The sequence below is a fragment of the Sceloporus undulatus genome, chromosome 7, assembly GCF_019175285.1.
Source record: "Sceloporus undulatus isolate JIND9_A2432 ecotype Alabama chromosome 7, SceUnd_v1.1, whole genome shotgun sequence".
Classification (NCBI taxonomy): Eukaryota; Metazoa; Chordata; class Lepidosauria; order Squamata; family Phrynosomatidae; genus Sceloporus; species Sceloporus undulatus.
Genome location: NC_056528.1, coordinates 44,232,389 through 44,254,545, shown reverse-complemented (window position 1 = coordinate 44,254,545; position 22,157 = coordinate 44,232,389). Strand labels below are relative to the sequence as shown.

Sequence of the window (22,157 nt, the reverse complement as noted above, 5' to 3'; positions counted from 1 at the left end):
CAATGAGACGGCGGAGTTGGCTCGCGCGCCGCCGCCGCCGCCGCCGCGCGGACACAAAACAGCGGCAGCCGAACAAAACGATTGAGAGACAGAGAGAAACACACACAGAGGAGCGAGATAGAGAGAGCGCATGCGCGGGGACGAGGCAGGTATGGAGAAAAATGGGGGGCCAGAAACGTGCGCGCGCTTCAGGAAAGAGGCGGGGAAGCGGGAGCGCGCGCGGGGTCTGTGGAGGAGAGAATAAGGGCGGCCAACGGTCCTGAGGCGCCTCTTGTCTCCTCCAAGCGCTCCCCGCCATCCCTTCGCCGCCCTCTGCCACAGAAAGCCCGGCTCTGCTCCTCCTTCCTCGGCCATTGGGGTCTTTTATCCAAAATGGAGCAGGTGAGGATGGAAGACCCCCTCCCCTCCCCCCCCCCCCCCTACACTCTTCCTTCCTTCCCCCCCCTCAATGCTTCACCTTTCGACCCTTTTGCATGGGGTGTGTGTGTTGTGTTGTGTGTGTGTGTGTGTGGGGGGAGAGACCTCCCCCCCAATTTATTGTCCTTTCTGCATTTATTCCTCTCTCTTTGGAGAAAGACGGGGGGGGGGTCCTGGGGCCTGCCCCCTTTTTGGGGGGAATGGGGCATTAAGAGGAGGCACTCAGGGAAGGACACATTAAAACAAATGGTACAACTGGCCCATAAGGAAACCATACTGGCCCATAGAGAAGCATTGGGAATATTGGCCCATAGGGAAGCATTGGGAATATTGGCCCATAGAGAAGCATTGGGAATATTGGCCCATAGGGAAGCATTGGGAATATTGGCCCATAGGGAAGCATTGGGAATATTGGCCCATAGGGAAGCATTGGGAATATTGGCCCATAGGGAAGCATTGGGAATAGTTGCCCATAGGGAAGCATTGGGAATATTGGCCCATAGGGAAACATTGGGAATATTGGCCCATAGGGAAGCATTGGGAATATTGGCCCATAGGGAAGCATTGGGGAATTGTTGCCCATACAGAATAATAGGCAAATATTTCCCATATGGTATGATTGGAGATTACTATCCCATATGGAATTATTGGGAAATACTTGACCATAGAGAGACCATACTTCCTCATAGAGAATCATTGGAGTATACATTGGGGAATCATTGGACAAGTAGTTCCCAATGATTCTCTATAGGCAAGTACTCCCGTTATTCTCAATGGGCCAGTATTCTCCAGTGATTCTCTATGGACAAGTATGGTTTCCTTATGGGCAAGTACTGTCCTTTGTTTTAGTGTGTCCCATTCAGGGAGTGCCGCCATACATCTTGCTGGTGGCCTTCCCTCAAAAAGACTGCTGAGGACCAAGGGGGGCTTGGAGGTCTCTCATTCACAGGGTATCCATGGGTCGAAAGCTGTCGTACTTTGTCCACATCATGAGACACATGACTCATTGGAAAAGACAATATGGTTGGCCGCCACATTTGCAGTTTTGACTTTTGCGGCTTTGATTATTTCCAGTTTTGGTTAATATGTTCTCCTTGGGAATCTCTAGGTCCTCCAGTGCAACTCTGCTGGAAGTTTGACCATAGAGTTGTGCTGGAGAACCTAAAGTTCCTAGAGAAAACACTACTCTAGGCATTTATAGCATGATTCTAGCAGATGTTGACCATAGAGTTGCACTGGAGGACCTGCAGATTCCTAGAGGGGGGTGTTCTCTCAGTTACAAAGAATAGCGGTTTTTCATTTGCGGTTTTTCACATTTTCACCCTTATTAACCCCAGTGAAGGCGGAGGGACCACTGCAGTGGTAATAGAGATGGAAAGAAGCAGAAAGAGAGGAAGACCACAAGCTAGATGGATAGACTTGATCAGGGAATGAATTTGCAGGACCTGAGCAGAGCAGTGGATCTTGGAGATGTCTCATCCACGGAGTTGCCATGACTCGAGGTTGACTTGAAGGCAATGAACAAACAGCAACATCCATCTGGAGTATGGTCTCCACTTTACCAAGCGTTGTAGTCTTTTCTAGTGAGTCCTTCCTTCCACTGTCTGGCCAAAATACAACTGCTTAGTCATCTTTGCTTTCAGGGAGAGTTCAGACCTATTCTAGGACCTATCCATTGGTCTTTTTCAGTGGTTAGAAAATCCCTTCCTAATTGTTTTGAGGGCATTGGGCAAAGCACTTGCCTCTCTCCCAATGAAGGGGGGATGGTGACTACTTTGGGTGTCTGCTCCATCTCTTGCTTCTAGTGTAACTCCTTATTTGCTTTTTTTTTGGGGGGGGGGAGGTTTTTGCATGGGTGATGGTTCTCCTCCTCTGGGTTTCTTCAAGCTGCTTTGTTGGTCCATGAGGACATCCATTCAGACCAGGCGGCTGCTGTTGTGACTGGTTCTCTCTTGACAGATGGGCTGGTAAGGACTTGTCTGTTCAGAAGAATGGAGAAATGTGGCTGCAGGGTTTAAGTAGATCTTAAGGGGCAGAAATTGATGGGTAAGAAATGAATACCAGTTTCTGCTTGATTGCTGCTGCCCGCTTAAAGCAGAACTAAAGGCTTAAAACTGAAGAGAAGTAAATCTACTTCAAGTGATCTCTCTCTTTTTTCCTCTTCAGGACTGATATACAGTTGATAGAAACGGAGACCCTATTAGGATTGTCCTGTTTTGTTTTTAATGTATGACAGAACCCACTTTTGCTTTTTTTGCTGAGACAGAAACCATAGGAAGAGATTTAAATGCACTGGGAAAAGCTCGGCATTTGTTGCTCTTTGGAAAGTTCCCTGATGCATTTTGAGTGTTTTGGCTCTTTCTTTCAAGGGAAGAGAACAGGTTGTGTTTCAGCTGGCAGAGATGGAAGAAAAAGAACTTGCCGTATTTTGTAGAGCTTCTGATACCTGGCATTTGATGTGAATGGTTTAATATTTCATGGTTTGATGATAGATGCTGCCTTATACAGTAGTCATCAGATGGTAGGCTAACCCTCTTGTGATGGCAGTCAGTGACTGAGCATTAGTATTTGATGGCCTGTTCTAAACACTGATTTTCTTTAGTGTGTGTTTTCAGTCATAAGTGGCTGTTTTCTTCTTCTTTCTAATGAAAGTTATATTTAACATCATGTTCAGTGCTCCTTACATTAGAGTGAATTCAGTTCTGGAGTAGTGGTTTTATTTAAAGTAAGTGTGAGCTTCCCTATTCCGGATGACATACATAAATTGAGATTATACTGATAGTTTTAAAACAGAACCTTTAGGAGTTTAGCTGTTTGATTTCTCAAGACTTGTAAACTTGAGCAGCGCAGCATGGAAAATGTGTTTATCTTAAGTTAATAACAGCCTTACTAGTTGAAAGACCATTTAATATAGTAATAATGGCAAAGAGTGACTTTGTTGTTCTGCATTTCCTCATGCATTCCTCTTTGGATCACAGCATCTGTAATTAGGAATGATGGTAATGAGCATGAGTGTGTGCTGCATGGCATCATTCTTATGCGCGCCTGTATACTTATGCTCTCTGTTTAAAGTTTATTGACAGAGGTGGTTCCATATACACCCTTCTTTGTGTCAACATAACCATTCCATTTGTAGATGAGAACTGAACTTCAGACCAGTCAAAAAGATTTTGTGTACGTATAACTAGTTTTCCAAAAATACAATGTATTGTATAAGAGATTTTGTTCAGTGGTTTATGACAAGGAACATTCTAAATGTTTTCCAGCGGCTGCAGGGGAAGAGAGTCGCAATGTTTTTGTTAGAAGCTTCCATGTATATACAGTGGTGCCTCGGGTTACGAAAATGTGAATATCTGGGGAGGTAGCAACATCATTTTCCATATTTTTTCATATGCTCAGTGTTCCTTTCTTCAGGTTGAGCACATAGAACCAACTGTCAATTCAGTACAAGGAATTCAAAGATGTAGCTGCATTAGTCTATAGAGTCAGTATGCAGAGAGACTAACAGTCTCAATACAAGGAAGTTACCTCCTTAAAATCATATTGCAGCTGCTCTAGTATGTTGGCTGCTCTAGTACAGGATCTATTGGCAAAGACAGGTCCTGTACTGACTTTTTGTAGTGGAGACAGAGATACATTTTCATTTATTATTATTATTATTATTATTATTACAGTTGGCCCTTCTTATACACGGATTTTTTATACACGGATTCAAGCATACACAGTTTGAAAATGTTCCAAAACAGTATAAATTTACCTTGATTTCCCATTTTTATAAGGGACACCATTTTGCTATGTCATTATATTCTGTGGGACTTGAGCATACACGGATTTTGTTATACACGGGGGATCTTGGAACCAAACCCCAGCATATAACAAGGATCCACTGTATTATTATTATTATTATTATTATTATTATTATTATTATATTTTCCCGCCTCTCCCAGGTCTGGAGTTTGCTGCAAAATTCTTGAGCACCAGAAATTGAGCTGCTGGTTATTTAGAAGTCCTTCCAAGTTTTATTCGAAAGATCAATTCAACTTCAGTTGTCTTGCAATCTTTAACGAGGCAGATTTTGCCTGCAGCCATTGCCAGTTAGACCAGAAATATTAGACAAATGAGCATTGGTCTTATCATTTGCAAATTGGCTTCACGGAACTAAACTAAAGCTGTCTTCCTGCAGTTATTTCCACGTGAAGGCAGGAGGATTACAGAGCATCTGGTATATACAAATTATTAGTATGTGCTTACATGCTGGATGCAGATTAGTTGCCTTTTTTGTAGCACTGATCATGTCCGCTGTTTGTACTGGGAACATGTAGTTTGTCTATGTAAACAGTTCAGATACTATCCTTGCAGATGAACTGCTTTCAGATTCCCTGACTTTATGCTTCTTGTTTCCCTTAAGTTTTGAGGAGAACAGGTATATTAAGTTTAGATGTGTACACTACTTTTGTTGTTGTTGTTAAAAAACATATTTTCGTACCTTTCTTTAGCAAGACTCTTCAGGGGTTCCATGAAGATGGTTGTTCCTGGGAGTGCCCCTATAATCCAGCCAGATCACAGTCTTGGAAATGAACTGGGCCGAGTTTCGACTGAGAACTCTGTGATGGGTCCAGATGTAGAACCAGTGGCTGACCAGGTGGGCCCTGAGCTGGAAGAGGTCCGGAAACTGCAAGAACTCGTAAGGAGGCTCGAGCTCCAGAATCAGCAGTTGAGAACTAGAAGTCTCCGAAGTTTGCCAGAGGCGAATGTGCTGAGCCAAGCTGGCGCTGGAGTGGATAATTGCAATTCCAGGCTCAATGGGATGGAAATTAATAATGGCATCAACACACTGATGGATAAGCAGGAACTACAGATAGTGGCAGACCTGCATTCAGCACTAAGTAAAATGAGGTCAGAAGCAGAAGTGTGTGGTGAGTTCTTGAAAAATGACGTAGATGCAGTGGTGCAGCATAACTCTGCCAGTGGTTCTGAGAGAGAACCTTCCAAGACTGACTTTGCAAGCAATGTGGAAATGCAGTCTAGTGATGCTGACACAAATGACTTTTCCAATTGGGATTGTGACAGCACAGTGCTGGTAGAGGGCTTCGCCACTGAAGGTGTTGAGCCAGTTTCGAGAATGAGTGAAGGGAGTGCAAATGTAGACAACCTCTTGAAGAAGACAACTCTGGATGAAGTGGAAGTATTAGAACTTGAGAGTGGTAGTGTTGAAGATGATAGCTGGTATGTACTTGGTTAAATTCTGGGTAATTCAAGAAGATTCTTACTAAGAGGGCAACAGATTATAGCATTAATTTCTGTTAGGTTAAAAATCAAGATCTTAATCCTTGTCCAAACAGAGTAAGCCAAAGTTTGTCACTGTTAGCAACTTTTCGCAAGTGTAAAATCAGAGCAAAAGGCAGACACTTTGACTGTCATTCAGAATTGCTCAGAAAGCAGACAGATCAAATTGGGCAAGAGAGAAACATTCATAAAGACATAAACAAAAGTTGAGTCTCACTGGCCATCAGAGAACAGTTGTATAGTGAGGATATACATAGGTACAGTACATTGTATATTATTGTGAAGGAGGAAGAGACTACCCCAGGCTCTGCTGCGAATGATTAAAAAAGACACAAGCTGAGCTTGGGAACCTTTCAGAGAAGTGTTGGCAGGACATTCTGTTTGGGGAGCCAGGAGTTCTTTACACATGAGTGACAGACTTGATGCAGGTATTGATGGCTGTTTCTTTAATGTATAGTCCTGTTACTACATAATTATGTGGCACATAAATATTTTAAATGTACAGATAATAAAACAAAGGCCTAAATCCCAGTTAGAATGAGTTGACTCGCTGAGTCAATGGGAACTTGTTAAATCAACACTTAGGTAAATTCAGCTGATTTAATAGTTAATAGTTGGAACTGACATTTGATTGTGGTCAATTTGTGTGACTTGATCTTAAGCTACTATCTGAGGGCAAGAGAGAGCTAATTTTGTAAACCTCTCTTGTTTTTTGTATGGAATATAATTGCTGGGAAAAGATGTATATTAATCTCTTGTGAAATAATTATTTTGAGAACTGATGTATGTTAAAAAAAATATTGTGCCATTGAAATAATTAAGAAATTACTTAGAACTATCCATGTCTATTAGTAATGCAGAAGTGGTTAATGGCATTGATGGCGGTTGTTGATTGCATAGTAATATTGCAGTTACCTAATACTGAAAGGTGGTATTTTATCCTTCGGGGAGTTATGAGACTTCCTTATTCTCTATTGAAGCAATGTCATATCACCCACTGCTTACCAGTAAAATGCCTGGTTAAACGTATGTGCTAGGATATTCTATTGCCATAGCTCATTGTTCCTCACTATCAAGGATTTTCTTTCTTTGTGTGTGTGTGTGTGTGTGTGTGTGTGTGAGAGAGAGAGAGAGAGAGAGAGAGAGAGAGAGAGAGAGATACTAATGAGAATTCAAGGTTGAAAGGTAACTTCATAAAAATGAGGTACTTAAATCATTGTGGTAAAACCACTTCATTATACAGTCGGCCCTTCTTATACACGGATTTTTTTATACACGGATTCAAGCATACATGGTTTGAAAATGTTCCAAAAAAGTATAAATTTACCTTGGTTTTCCATTTTTTATAAGGGACACCATTTTGCTATGTCATTATATTTAATGGGACTTGAGCATACACAGATTTTGTTATACACGGGGGATCTTGGAACCAAACCCCAGCATATAACAAGGGTCCACTGTACTGTGGCTCAAAAGACACTTTAGGGGTGAGGCAGATGGCCAGAAAGGAGTGACAAGAAGCCGCTTCAGCCACGATTGGGCTGGTCCTTTGCACTGGATCAAAAAGGGTCCATTTTAATCCGGCTCCTGTGCAGCATGCATTAGGACCTGCGGTGGTGGCCCACTTTGGAAGCAGGCCATGCGGTCACCGCTGTCTCAGCCCCATCGCGGCCGGAGGGGCCTCTGGCTGCTCCTTTCCAGCTGTCTGCCTCGCCCCTGCGTCAAATATTTGATAAGAGAATGTTTTGAGTACTGCCTGACTGGAGTAAAAACAATAGAAATGTGTTTATTGTTTAGCAACAGATTAGCAGTCATACAGAACTCTGTAAGCCTTAAAAGAACAATATACATGTTTTCCCATTCAGAAGCAGATGGATGAATTTAAAGAGTTGTTTTTTTTAAAGTTTCCCTTCAGCTAAATCATGAAGTACTTTTTTCTTTCTTTCTCTAAAGTGCCAATAGTAGAGGACAACACTGAAATTTAGAAATTCCCATAACTTTTTCCTACCCTTCTTATCTATAGATGCATTTTCTCTCTTGCATGTGCAGTCCGTCTGAAGAATTTACAGTCTTCATAATCTGAAGCAAGCTTTAAGCACTTCTTAAAATGAACCGTTTGGTATTTTACTGAAACACATTTTCCACATCTCTTATCTGTTCTAACCATAAGCTGCTTGACGTGACGAAAGTTACAGTTATATCATTCTTTGTTGTAGCACCATCATTTACTGGGTCTTAACAGACCTCCCCAAGTTCATATAGTACTGTGGATAAGAAATGGCTTGGTGGGCCTACTTGTTTCATATATAGTGCAATGAATGGAGGACATTTAGTTATTGCTGAATTCTTAATCAGAATACAAAGTGTGCAGGCTGAAATGTATTTTATTTGCTGATCTGACATCTTAAACCTCCCATCATTCTGCTTAAGGCTGTATGTCTCTCCAAGAAAGCCATCAACCAGTGAAAAGGAATCGCCTCTGAAATGGTGTAGGCAGGTGTTGGACAATCCCAGTCCAGAGACAGAGGCAGCTTGCCGTACCCTGATCGGCAGACTTGACCAAGGTAGGTGAGCTGTATACGGAAACGTATTAGAGTATAATATGTCTACAAGTGGCCTTGTGTCACCACTGAGAAAGAAGAACAGAATCCCATCATTTAGCTTAACATCTTTTAACTTAATAAACACACTTTACAGGTTGGCTTAGCCAAAATACTTAGGAACAGAAGTGTTTTGGGTGTTAGAATATTTGCATATACGCAATGCGGTATCTTGTAAATAGGATTGAAGTCTAAACACGACATTCATCTATACTTATACATATAGTATGAAGGTAATGTTATATACAATATTTTTGATAATCTTATGCATGAAACAAAGTTTGTGTACATTGAACCATCATAAAGCAAAGATGTCACTATTTCAGCCACTCATGCAGATGATTTTGGATTTTACATTTTCCAGATAAGGGAGACTCATCCTATTTTAAATTTGAGTTGAACAGTTTAGCCCTTCCCAGTCTAAATACTGAAATCTCGGATTAGCTGTGTTTAGCTGAATACTGAATTCTTGGAACTAAATGAATGTAAATTAATACTGTACTAAAAACCTGCAACAGAATGTGTTTAAGTCAGTCATGATATCCTGATCTTTTGCTTTGCTCTTTAGCATTTTCTTGCTGGAATTTAAAGCAGATTGCATTAGTACTAATGGCTGGAGAAGAAGCCATAGCGATAATCTTCCTAAGTTTGCTTAAGACAAGATGGTTTACTTGATCCTTGGGCTGAAGATGGCTGTTTTCACAATGATACTAGGGAAACAACTTTAGTAATCTCACACAACATGTGAATACTTTTAAAACACTGTCCTCAAATCACAAGGGAATCTTTTTCTTTTTTAATATTGCAGTTTCACCAGACAGTTCTTCTAAAAAAAGCCACATGTTAAATGGCATTTCATAATTTAGATGACATTTTATAATTAAAATTATTGCAAATAAATCCACTGTTACAGATAGAGCAGCAGCCTGTTAACACATAGAAATAGTTTATCAGTTGGAAAAATAAGAATAGTAAATAAAAGGAAGGTCAGACTTAAACAATATGAAGCATCAGTGTTCATATACAGAGAGAAAGCCAGAGATCCTTTTATTGCTTTCCCCATCATTCGTAATAACTGCAGATGCATAAGTTAGCCTTTATTATAATTTTTATGCCATCTTTCAGTTGAAAAAAACTCTTAAGAGTGTCATCAAATAACATAAAATATTTAAAATGCTAGAAGCTCTAATTTATATTCTGTTCCATCCCAGTAAATAAAATTCCTTTAAATTAATAACTCAATGTATTTCTCTACACATTATTAGATCCAGGACTTGTCTTTTATCGATGCTGAGAGAAGGTGCTTCTGTCAGATTTCTGGAGATCCGCCCAGGGTCTCCAGCTCTCTTAATATTTTCAGGCAGACAGTGGGGAGAAGGGCAGAGAAGCTTATTGCTAGACCATTTGTACATCTTGTAGGACCTATGGGACTCACTGAAAGAAAGAAGTTGGCAGCATGAGCTTTTGTAGGCGTCAGTCTACTTCCTCAGATGCATTTAGTCTAAATTCATCTAAGGAAGTAGACTTAAGTCTATGAAAGGTCATGCTGCCAACATCTTTCAGTTAGTCTCAAAGGTGCTACAAGATCTCTCTACATACTGATTCTACAGAATAACACAGCTATATCTTTGAATTCTACCATTTGTACAACTGTACATCTGGAGCTAATCTAGAATTGGCATTTGAAAGATCTATAGTTGGTTCTGAACTTAATGGAATTCAGAAAAGCAAAGTTTTGTATGTATTGAAACAAACATTTTAGCTGTTTTCATATGTTAATTCCTTAATTTGTGTATGAGAGTGTGTTCAGGCATTCATCAGTAGCTTTCATATGATGCAGAAAATCGAAGAAATTGAAGGAGGCACGAAGAGTAAAAATGCATTTCGAAGTTGGTGTCATGCCACAGACTCCTGCTCTTAGATCATATAAGACAAAAACAAATTGTATATTCCACAATGGTGACTTACATCATTGTGTGTTGGCTGTGTTAACAATATTTATTTAAGCATACTTCATTAGAGATTTTTACATTCTCTCACCCACCCTCAATCCCTTTGGTTTCCTGTTTGTTCATAATAAAACTTGGAAATGTTTCCCCTGCCCCCCAACTTTTTCCACAGCCCTTTCCTCCCATCATGGCACAGCATTGTGGTTAGCCTAAATAAAGCCAGCTGTAGAATACAGGGTAGGCTCTTGTGGTTAGAGAGTGGAGAGAAAGACACATCTTTCCAAAGCCTAGTTTTGTCACTTGGCATCATATCAAACTGTTCAGAGAGGCATGCATGCGGTATAATTCCCTGCTGCTTGTGGCCAAATGTTAATCTCATTGTTTTCAAAATGGCTTTAAATATATACTGGGTAAAAAAGAATAATTTAATCTTCCAATAGCTTAGTCTTGAGTTATTAGGAGGAGAATGGGGGAAACAAAGGAGCTGAAATATTTTTATACTGTTTATGCTACTGTTTTCCATTTTATGGTTGAGTTGGTCTCTGTAGAAGACATTTACTTAGCTTTCAAAGAATCTAAGTGACCATTATGTATGAGGGACAGTTCTGAACTGAGGGATTTTAAGGACAAGATGATTCAAAATAGAGCTTGATTGTTCTGTGTATTAACACCACTCTTCTTTAAACTCTCTGTATGAACTTCTCTTTGATCTCAGGTATGGCTAATGATATAAATCTTTTCTTTGATATTAATGTCTTTGTGCCAAGCACCTTGGGAATATTCTTTCTGGTTTCTGCCATTTGTTGCATGGCCTCCAAAACTGCATTATGACAATATCTAAATGGAACATTGTGAGGAGAACCATATCTTTTGGCCTTTCCCCATTCTGCATGGAGAATCACTCCCAAGAGACCACTATACCTGCACCTGGCCCCACTTTCTGCTCTCTCATATGGAATGCCCTTTTGTATTTTATAGCATGGCCATAAATGCTGTGACATAGTAGTGGGGACCAAAGCTCTTCTTGCTGGCTAGGATAGGCTGGCTGCTCTACTAGTGTAAATGTTAATGGTACAGTAGCTGCACTGAATGGAGATTGACAGTTCTTTCTCAGAACTGCTCAAGAGGAAAATGTATGAGTCATGTGTGAGTTTACAGTTCCAGAATTCCAGGTGTGCAAGATGGGACATCTTGGATCCCTTCTATGGGGAGAGTGACCGTTCTTCTACCTGGATGGCTTTTCTTCTCATCTGCCTGGGATTCACTGTTTCAGTATAACCTTCTAAGTTGTCCTGAGTGTACCAGCATTGTAAAAGATGAGTATTGCAAAATCAGACAGCAGCAGTCACCTTGTTAACAATCTCAAGCTTGCAGTATTAACTGAGGGAGAGAACTTTAATTAAGTAACTGATAATTGTCTTTCTTTGTTCTAACCCCTAATTGGTTCGTATCAAAACTCGGGGGTGAGTATGTCTGATATGTTACACATGCAAATACAGTTTGACCTTTTCTGTCTCCTCCCCTTACTATCAGTGTTTAAAGAAGTAATGTTTCATGGCTTTCTTGTATTTCCCTCTAGCCAGTAGGTGGAAATCCCTGTATTGCAGTCCACTGGCCTCTCCAAGTGTGCATAACTTGAATACAGACACAGGGTCCTGTAGCAGTGCACTAAACTCTCCTGGGCACTACAAATCAACTAACAAATCGCTACTAACTTGTGGCAGCTCAGGTATGGCATGGCAGTGGGGACTTTCAAAGAATGCATGAGGGGTTGGGGGCTGATTTGGCATCTTCAGCTGTGTATGTTTTCTTTCCCTTTGCCTAGTGTTTCTGGAAAGTGTCTTGTTTAGTTTTGGTTGCCTGTTTGTGCTAATTCTAAAAGCTCCTAATTATTTCTACAGAGGTTTCATTCCCAGGGCATTTGACTAGGACAGTATCCGGCTGGAGCCTCTTGTTTAAATAAGGCTTTCCTCTGATAATTTGCCCCCATGCTTTGTGTTTATTTAAAGACTTGCTACTCTAACTTGCATGTGTGAAAGCTCTTCTGTGTTTCACATGGATTCGATTGGCATGTGTGCAGGCATGGGATGATAAACGTGTGACAGTTTGGCCCACATAGACTCTGAAAACACATTAACAATCATGGTTTCTCTAGAGTGGCAAATAGTACGCATTGGAGGCAAGACTACAACCAGACCACTTTCTTCATCCTTGTCCTTGAGATAAATCCTCTTAACACATGCTTGGAATAATCCCTCATTTGATGTTGCTGCGCTATTGGTTTTTCAAGTTCAGAACTTGTGTTCAGTTTCAGTATTTAAAAGCTAATGAATTACTCTGTGCTTGATGGTCCAAATCAGATCCAAAATAAGAGGCTGTCAGAATATTTCTGTGATATTTGGGGTGGAAAGGAGACAGGTATCTGGGGCATTTATCCACCAGATAAACAAGTACACATAAGTCTTGATTTACATTAGGATTGTGTTCCTGGACTTGTGACTTAAATTGATACTGATATTAATGGGGGAGCCAATTCCATAAGGCCAGTAAGTGTTCAGTGGACCTGGGTATTCAACCTGTCATCAATTTGAAAGAAGTCTAAATCATATGAAACATTCGAGCTTACCCTTTCCAGTCTAGAGAAACCCTTCCAGTCAATAAGACTCCAGTTGCTCACATCCTACCTAAGCAAGCAGAGGAAGGCCCTTCCAGCTGTACTAAAAGCCCTAAGGTTCCAGTTTTTTCATGCCCCTCATCCTCCAAGGCAAGATTCCAACACCCCCCCCCCCAAAGATTCCTTCTAAGAATGCAAAGTAAACCCTTTCCTTCCAGAAGCACCAAGACTGCACTTGCTTTCTCCTCCTATGCACTGAGGATGAGACTTTCATTTATTTCTGTATTCCCGGAGAAACAGTGTGCAGTAAATTTCAAATGCTGTAAATTGGCACAAGACAAATGAGGCTGCTGTTGGAACAGAATACATAGGAACAGAATTGTTTCCACTCAGCAAAGGGGTAAGGCAAGATTGCATACTATCACCCCTTTTATTCAACCTGTATGCAGAAAATACTGTTCGCACAACAGGCTTAGAGTCAGAGGCATGTGGAGTAAAGATCAGAGGAAGGAACGTAGACCTGGAACAATTACTGAAGTAGGTCAAGGAGGAAAGTGCCAAGATATTCTTAATGCTAAACATTAAGAAAGCAAAAATAATGACCAGGGAAGAGCTACGAGAATTTATCATAGATAACGAGAAAACTGGAATAGTTAAAGAGTTCCCATACCTTGGATTAAATATAGATCAGAATAGACTGCAGTCAAGAAATCAGAAGGAGACTAGAAATGAGAAGGGCAGCTGTGAAAGAACTAGACAAGATCATAAAGTGCATAGATATAACTCTGAACACTAAATTGAGAATAGTTTAAGCCATTGTATTCCCCATCACAATGTACAGATGTGAGAGTTGAAAAGTGAAAAAGGCTGATAAAAGGAAAATCACTCATTTGAGATGTGCTGGAGAAGAGTGCTGAAGATATTGTGGATGGCCACGAAGACAAACAAATGGGTCCTTGAACAGATTAAGCCAGAATTCTCCCTGGAAGCCGGGATGACTAAATTGAGAAGGAATGAATCATTAGAAGAAACAATGATCCTGGTGAAGCTAGAGGGCAGTAGAAAGAGAGGAAGACCACATGCCAGATGGTTAGACTCAATCAGGAAGATCATGGGCCTGAGCCTACAGGACCTGAGCAGAGCAGACAAGGACAGGAACATCCACAGGGTCACATGAGTCAAAGTCTACAACAGTGATAAAATTGAGACGTGTCTATAGTCCTGTTGATGCTAGTGGACTTCACCTCTTGAGACAACCATTGGAATACACACACACACACATACATATGGAAGGAATGGATGGGTGGAAGTTGTAACACTGACATTTTTTTTAGGGGAACTTCGCATTGAATTTTGGGATTGGGAGCTATTGACTTTTCTCTTTCCCCTGAAATGCAGAAAAAATAGCAGAAGATCTGTCCTCGTTTTTTAAAAAAAACAACAACTATGTTTTGGGTATACATATGGACTGTCATAACTTCATACTGGTTGTGTGGGAAAATTGTTAAAAAGAGTCTTCCAGGGTAGTGAACAAGCTGGAGATGTATTCTCAAGGCAAGTCCCTGATTTTCTAATATTATTGCAACCACTCAAGTTCCATTTGGTGAGCAGGCTATGAAGGTATGTGTGTATACAAGATATGAGTTAAGGATTCCTGATACAGGATCCGAACAGACAGGCCAAAATAATGCTGCTTCAGGTCACTTTGGAGGTATGCTGTTTAAATGACACATGGATTTTAAGAGGCCAGAAGCTGTGCCAAAGCTGCGCTCTAGTCTTTAGAACTGGAGTGTGGTTTTGGCGCAGCTTCTGGCCTCTTAGGACGCATGCAGCATTTAAACAGCATACCTCCAAAGTGACCCGAAGCAGCTTTATTTTGGCCTGTCTGTTTGGGCCCATACTCTTCTGCAGTTTTTAACTGTATCTTACCTTGCTTGCTATACCTGTGGTTCATAGTTTTGTTATTTACTTACTTTTGGACATTTTGACTTTACCTGAATCCTTTGAAGGTTGCTTACTAGCTAAGCAGGCAGCGGTCCTTCTGTTCCTGATAGAGTCGAACAGATGCTGAGATCATTTAATTGAAAAAAGAGGATCCAGATCTTAACATAGCATGTTTAAAATTCTAGCATAATACTATGGATTAAAGAATGATGCAAATACATACAGTACAAGTATGTGCACACTACTGACTGATCAGCTTACCTTAGCATTTGGATGTGTGCTCAGAATTGGCTTGATTTATGTAGTTAATTTGCAGACCTCTACAGCATAAAGTAAGGTGGTCTCTGTTTTATACTCAATTGCATGAATGGTTTTAAAGCAAACTGTAGTGGGTTAATGACTGAAGCCTGGTATAATGGGATATTATGGCCATAACTTCTTGCTTCCTCACTGCATTCCAGATCTGCATTGAAAGTCTGGATCTGCATTTGCAAATAATAAGGATTGGACTTCTGGTTCAAAGTGGAATGAGGAAAGGGTTAAAGCTTCCCAAACCATATGATGGCATAATTGTTCATTACAGGAATGGCATCTTGTCTAGTTAGTCCCTGTGTTGCCTTAGTAATTTTAATTACTTTCTATGAAATAAGCATGATGACTACTCTCTGTGTTTAGTCTGTAGGAATTAAGAGTTAGGATCTGAATGCACATCCTGTCACTTGAATCCTGCCATATAATTAGCTTTGGTTCCTGATTGTTAGGTAAGCTCCTACTTCCTTGAAAATGTTCCAGGACATGGTAAATAGCAACTCAACTGGTTACCTAATGGAAATCATTACTTCTAATGGATAATCAGGTGAGGCACTGGACACACAGTATGTTATATTTTAGCCCCATATGCCCCACAAAATGTGTTGGAGAAGATCAGGTAGGATAAAGTACCTCACTAAAGGTTAATAACTCATTGTTAGTGAGCCCTTGGTGGGGTGAGGGAAAACCTGTTCTTCTCTTTTGCCCAGTTTGTTCCAATTAATTTAATATATAACCACTTGTTCACTATGAAATATGGCCAAAATTGGCACTCAGAAAATTTCTTGGAGGAAGTTGAGTTGTTGTCTAAATCCCTGCTATGTCTGAATTTGAAAAGATCAGGCGGACTTCATGGCTGGAGAAACTAGGTTTTTGGATTTTTAAAACAGTTTGTAGCTCTTATTTTTGGTTTTCCCCTCTCCTGCTATTTTCCTACAGGTTACTTGGGCATGCATTCAGCACTGAGCTCTCAGTCTTCCGTTGACAGTGAACTCAGCACCTCAGATGACTCCATCTCAATGGGCTACAAACTACAAGACTTGACCGATGTGCAGGTTATGGCCCGCTTACAGGAAGAAAGTACGTAGTATAAGTTTACTTTCTCTTCTGCATTTTTCAAACTATCAAATAAGCCTTCTCCCACTCTAAATAGCACAGTAGTATGTATTGCCAACTTGTGAGATTGCAGATACTGTAGATGTCTGTGGTGAATAAATTACAGTAGAGTCTCGATTATCCGACTCTCGGTAATCCAACGTTCCAGATTATCCGACGTTGGATAGGTCAGTGGGTGTGGCTTGGAGCCCTTGCCATGCCCCCAGCCGGAATGGGCTCCAAGCAAAAAATTTTTGCAATTTGTATTTTTATAATGGTTGGAAGGCTTTTCATAGTGATTGCTAGGCTTTTCCTATGACCCTCCGGATTATCCAACATTTTCAGCTATCCGACCTATGAGACCGCCAGTTTATGTCGGATAATCGAGACTCTACTGTACATCAGTCTCATCTAGTGACATAAAAAGGATATAAAGTATTACTGTTCCATAATTGCAAGAGTGATGAAGAGATGTGACATATGATGTCGGATGTTTAATGTTATTTCTACCTTCCGTTTTAATTCTATTTTACTTCCCATGGTAACTATCTTACACATTACTGTTCGATTGTGTAAACACTTTATTCTTACCTGTTTATTTGTATATCTTTTAGTACATACTGTATATTTTTAGATTTGTATAGTCTGTATATAAGCTGTGCATGTTTAGGCTATTCATATGTATCTATATTGTATTGTGGTTTATTGCACTTAGTGCATTATAATAACATTTTATATATGTGTGTTTGTGGCATTGTTGTATTACTATGTTTTGAGTATTTTGTAATGGCCCGCAGGCTATTCAGTAAACTTGTTTATTACTGTTCCACTTATTATCTCACACTTGGAAAGCTTGCACTTGAACTTCACTAAGCTGATTCTGAAACAAGAATAGACATTATCAGTTCAGCTTAAAGCCTCCTGGTGTGTGGCAGGAGTGGGGAAAGGGTAGCATGTGGGCCCCAAGGCCATTTGATGTCACCTAGGCTTCCTCAAAGCTGAGGGGTCCCTTCTAGGACTTATTTCAGGTCCAAAGGAGACCCTTCTTTAACCAGGAAGCAAATGGGATGTTGCCTTCTGATTTACTGGTACTTCAGGATTAAATAAAGGGTCCTGGGCCTAAAATAGCACCAGGAGTGTAAAATGTGGTGGAATTGTCACCCCAAATCCCTTAGAGCAGTGGGAATCATGTCTCCCTCCAGATATCTTAAGGCTGCAGGTCCCAGTAGCCTGTATAACCAACAAGGAGGAGTGCTGGGAGTAACATCTGGTCTGACTTGCCCAGGCCAGCTTTAGAGCTAGCAGCTAGATCAGGCAAAAGAAGTCTATTTAGCTTCCTATCAGGGAAAAGGAGGAGGATGTTTCTACCTATCTCCTGCCAGTGAGGAAGGCTGTGAGAATGACTTACAATAGAAGTGCTGCTTTTGATTGTTGCAGCTTTGCTTGTTAGTAGAAGAGGGGTGGTAATGCAATCCTCCTCATGCCCCAGTTGTAAGCTGAACAGGTCTCCTTTGCCCAAACTGGCTGTTAGCTCTTAAGGTAGGCTGGGATGGCATTTATGTGGTTTTACAGTAAGACTACATAATCTTACTGACTACAGAGCTGTTATGCCTCTGTAACAGCAATACTGAATGCTTGCCATTATATTTGTTTCAAATTGGTTTTATTCAGCCCTGTAACCTCGTAATATAGATAGTATATTAATATTATAACATTTAAAGTATACAACAATAACTGTGCTGTTGCTCCCATGTTGTCATAGCAGCAATATGTGGTTGTTTTTCTATCTGATGTAACCAATGATGGGTCATCATGTCACAGGAAAATATCACTTAAGATTTTTTGGGTAGGAACTTGATTCACATGTGCTTTGTGGTTGGTAATATTTTAGGTCTTCGTCAGGATTGTGCCTCCAGCTCAGCCTCCGTTTCCCGCCGCAGTTCCAGTGCCTCTTTGCATTCCTTGCGCAGAGGCACTTACAGTGACCAGGATTTTGACACGTACAGTTTGGAAGATGAGGATGACGACTGCTCCTTTTCCTATCACAGCAATCACAGATACTCACCATCCCCACTCAGCTCACCACGGTGCCAGTCCCCATCCACAAACACAGACTATGGCAGAGCAACGGGCTCCCAAATCCGTCCTCCTCGGAGAACATTACAGAGTCCTATGCAAGATAGGCTGAAATATTCTGGGAATGAAGGTATTTGATACTATTGCTGAACTCTACCAATGTTTAGAATGTCTCACTTCAGCAATTGAGTAAGTGAAGCAGTTGGATTCTTCACTGACCTTGCATTTTCTTCACAGAGGAGTTGCGGTACAGCATGCCTAATTTGGCCAGAACAGGTCTGCGCTCTTTGGAATCAGTAAGGAATAGTCGCAGCTTGGAGTCAGATCTGCAGGTTCCCAGTAGACTCTCTAGAATGCAGCAGCCATCTGCCAGTAAGTTCCATAAAACTAAAAACATTTCAGTTAGTGCCCCCTTCTCAACAAATCAAGTGATAGAGATACCAGTGGTTGAAAGTTTGGGTGATCTTCCAAGAGGTATGCTATGACTTGTTTTTCAAGCAAGTGCATGTCCACTGAAATGGCTGGTTGACAGTTGCTCCTCTATCCATTCGTGCTTCTAGATAAGGAGGTAGCAGCAATAGCCAGTGCCTAGGCCTTAGCGTTCCTTCCCAGAAGTAGACTTAGCTCCTTCATGCGCTTCATGCAACTTTCAATGCTGCATTTTGAGCTGCTGTTGTTCTAAAAATGAATGGCTGCATTTCCTATGGCCCTTCATTTGAATTATTTTTTTATTACAGGATGTTCCTGCTTATCCGATGAGTTAGGGACTACAGCACTGCCAGAAATAGGATTAGGTAGAAAAGCAGAACCGATGTGATGAGCATGAGAAAATTATGGTGTCTTGCTTGGGATTGTCTATGCTGCTTGCAAGTTCTCTCATTTGGCTTGGAGCCTTTTCCCCCTTCTAAGCTTGCTTTACAAGCACTTTCATAGAATCATAGAGTTGGAAGAGACCGCAATGGCCATCCAGTCCAACCCCCTGCCATGCAGGAAATCACAATCAAAGCATCCCCGACAGTCCCAAGCAAGCCTTCATAGGTAAGAAGAACTGATGAATGAGTGGACCCCTTGTTGGGTTAATGGAACTTGTCTTTAATTCGCGAATGTCGAAAGAGCAAGTCACCAAATAATGGGGCATCAAAAAGGCAGGGGCTTCCTGTACTGTATTGTAATGTATTAATATTTTACTTGTGATTTTGTATGTTGTCTTCCTGTTCATTCAGTCAGAAAAGCAGGTATATATATTTTATATGTACAATCTTACTGATTCACTGTTTCTTCTCTGTTGTTCCACTTAAAGGTTTGGCCCCAAGTAAGCTCCGCTTTTCCTCCAGTACTGGGCAGTCCCACTTAACAGTAAGACAACCAATGAAAGCAGCTTCTTGTGCCAACTCTCTCCTAACACCACGGCAGCCAGTTAGAGCACCTGGGTATGCCAGTCCTGCTGGGAGAGTCCGAAAATTACCCTCTTCTACACTTAATCCAAGTGGTAGTTCCATGGCCAGAAACAATAGTATGGCGGGAGGAGCAAAACATTCCCTGCCTAAAGGTAGAATATCAATTGGGGGACCATCTTCTCTGAAGAGCAAGTTGACCCAGCCAGCCAAGAGGTAAGAGCTAAAAGCATGCCTGTGATTAGCAAAAAGACTAAGAATTGAGCAGTACTTGGCTGCACTATTTGGCTGCAATGGCAGTCCTGGCTTCCAGCATGATAATATCATTCAAGCCAGAGCTCTACACTTTTCCTTACCCTTGCAACATAAAGAGCTCCAAATATAGATCTTACTATCAGGAAAAACATAATGTATTTGGCCCTAATTTGCAAGAAGTTCTGAGCATCAGTCAGATAGAAAAAGCAAGCCTCTGTCTCCCATGTCCACCCCATACAGAGGGTTATCTTCTGTTAATATCAGCTTGGGTCTCAATGAATATTATGGTCTGCATCCCAGACACATCTTTGGTCACCTGAATTCTATACCAGCCATGGAAAGGATATTCAGGAGGGCTATTGCAGCAGAACATTGAGGTCTGGTGGGTTAGGTTGAACTAAATAGCAGGAGAATACTAAGCACTGCAACAACCCAAGACATATGTAGGTCTAAGGATGCAGGCCACTGAGTTTTCTTCTTGATATAATTTCAGGTTGAATCACTATTCCACTTTGATATGGGGCACTGCAGATCACATATTTGAAAACAACCTCATGAGGCTACTGTCCAATTACATTTTCAGTTAGTCCAGAGTATTGATTCATACCTGTTATGTGTATCTTGTGGGTGTAGAGGAAAAGCGTATATACTTGTATGGAAACATACTTATGTATGTTGGCTGTATATCCATGTCCTGAGAAACTTTTGACAGTTATAGCTTCTGAATATATAGACATGCAGTAAAATACAGGTGTTACCAATATTTATTTTCTTATACCTTGGTAAAAAGTAAATTACGAAGTGGCGCTCAGAATGTTTTACATAGACTTGGTAGTTCATTTAATATGGCAAAATATTCAATTTCCTGATGCAGTCTAGCAATGGATATTACATGTTCTCTGATAATATAGTTTGGATTTTATTCCATTAAATATGTTTGTCTAAAGTATTCCGTTTGTTTTCCAACAGATTTCCAAAGGCGAGTGTTGTTTCTGTTGATGACTCTTGGAAAGATGGGTGTTACTGAGCCAGCCGGAAGACGCTGCTAAATAGCAAACTGTTGGTAGGTTGATAGTTGGAAAAGAGCCCAGCTGGCTGGGCTGGAGATTTTAAAAACTCCACTCCTGTATCACCACCACATCCGGCCAAGGACAATCCTTTTCTGAACTGGGACCATCTCTTGCTGTTGCTTATCTTGATGGACTTTTGTTCCTGCTGCTCTTGCCATGAGCCCGGGTGACATCTTTTATACTTGCTATACAGGTCACTGTCTGCCTAATGTCCACACCTAAATATATGATGCTCACAAGAAAGGGGGAAAGGCATGGGAGAGAGTTCCTGCGGTGCTGAAAAATCGGGTCATTGGCTGTTTTGTTTTCAAAAGAGTTTGGAGAAGCAAACAATTAAAAATGACTCGTTCCAATGTCACCTGGAACACCTAGCTTTTCTAGGATACTCAGAGGATTTTTATTTGTTCTGAAAAGGTGTATAGTTTTTTTTAACCGTAAAAAGAAAATGATTTATAACTATTAGTACACTTGAAATTTGTCACCTGTTACAGAATATCTTCAGCTTATAAGCAGCATCACCAACTTCTCTAAGACTCTGGTATGTAGAGCTGCAGTGAAGTCACATTGTACCCATTTGCTTGGTCTTGGGGCAGGGGTGGGGACATTTTTGGTATGGGTAGTGATATCACTTCTGGAATTGTACATAACAATTTTTCTCTTCCTAAACTTCTCCACTTGATGGTAGATGCTAAAATCCTGGTTTTGGCTTTTGTACCAGTCTTTTCTAATGTCCTCTTTCAATGAAGGAACCTCATTTTTAAATTAAATCTGCTGCTGCTGGAGCTTGCTAAATGCAAGAGCATAGTCATACCTTGGAATACAAACTGGCCTTGCCAGCCCTACTTCTTGTTAACCAATGTGACTTGATATTGTAGTTAATAAATTTGAAGGGGCTAATAATACATTGTCTTCAATAGAAAATTTATTTCCTGATGCTTTTTTGCCACAAGGGTCTGCATATATGGTGGAGCTGTGTGATTAAAGAAGAAATGATTTTCCCCTGCACTAGTTTTCCTCTTATATTGAGGTAGAGTTCATTTCTATGGGAAGATGGAAGTAAAGCAAAAGCCATACTTAAGTATACGCTGATGGAAACTATTTTAGGAAGAGGGTGGGCAGGAGTATGCATATACTTTTCAAACAATAAA

General features: G+C 40.7%; 1 protein-coding gene across 5 annotated transcripts; it reads left to right on the top strand.

Annotated features, from left to right (window-relative positions):
* Positions 1-5: 5 nt before the first annotated feature.
* LOC121936079 (SLAIN motif-containing protein-like) lies at positions 6-21,911 on the top strand. 5 transcript variants are annotated; one of them, XM_042477876.1, is made up of 10 exons: positions 56-381; positions 3,490-3,591; positions 4,914-5,643; positions 8,134-8,267; positions 11,832-11,981; positions 16,059-16,199; positions 18,106-18,420; positions 18,528-18,662; positions 19,591-19,900; positions 20,909-21,911. In XM_042477876.1, exons 3-10 carry the CDS (start codon positions 4,934-4,936, stop codon positions 20,964-20,966), a joined length of 1,953 nt encoding a protein of 650 aa, XP_042333810.1. In that variant the 5' UTR covers positions 56-381; positions 3,490-3,591; positions 4,914-4,933; the 3' UTR covers positions 20,967-21,911. The 5 variants fall into 5 exon arrangements, with proteins under 5 accessions (XP_042333808.1, XP_042333812.1, XP_042333810.1 ...); XM_042477874.1 differs by lacking the exon at positions 3,490-3,591 and having other exon boundaries at positions 6-149; XM_042477877.1 differs by lacking the exon at positions 3,490-3,591 and having other exon boundaries at positions 4,918-5,643.
* Positions 21,912-22,157: the final 246 nt, after the last annotated feature.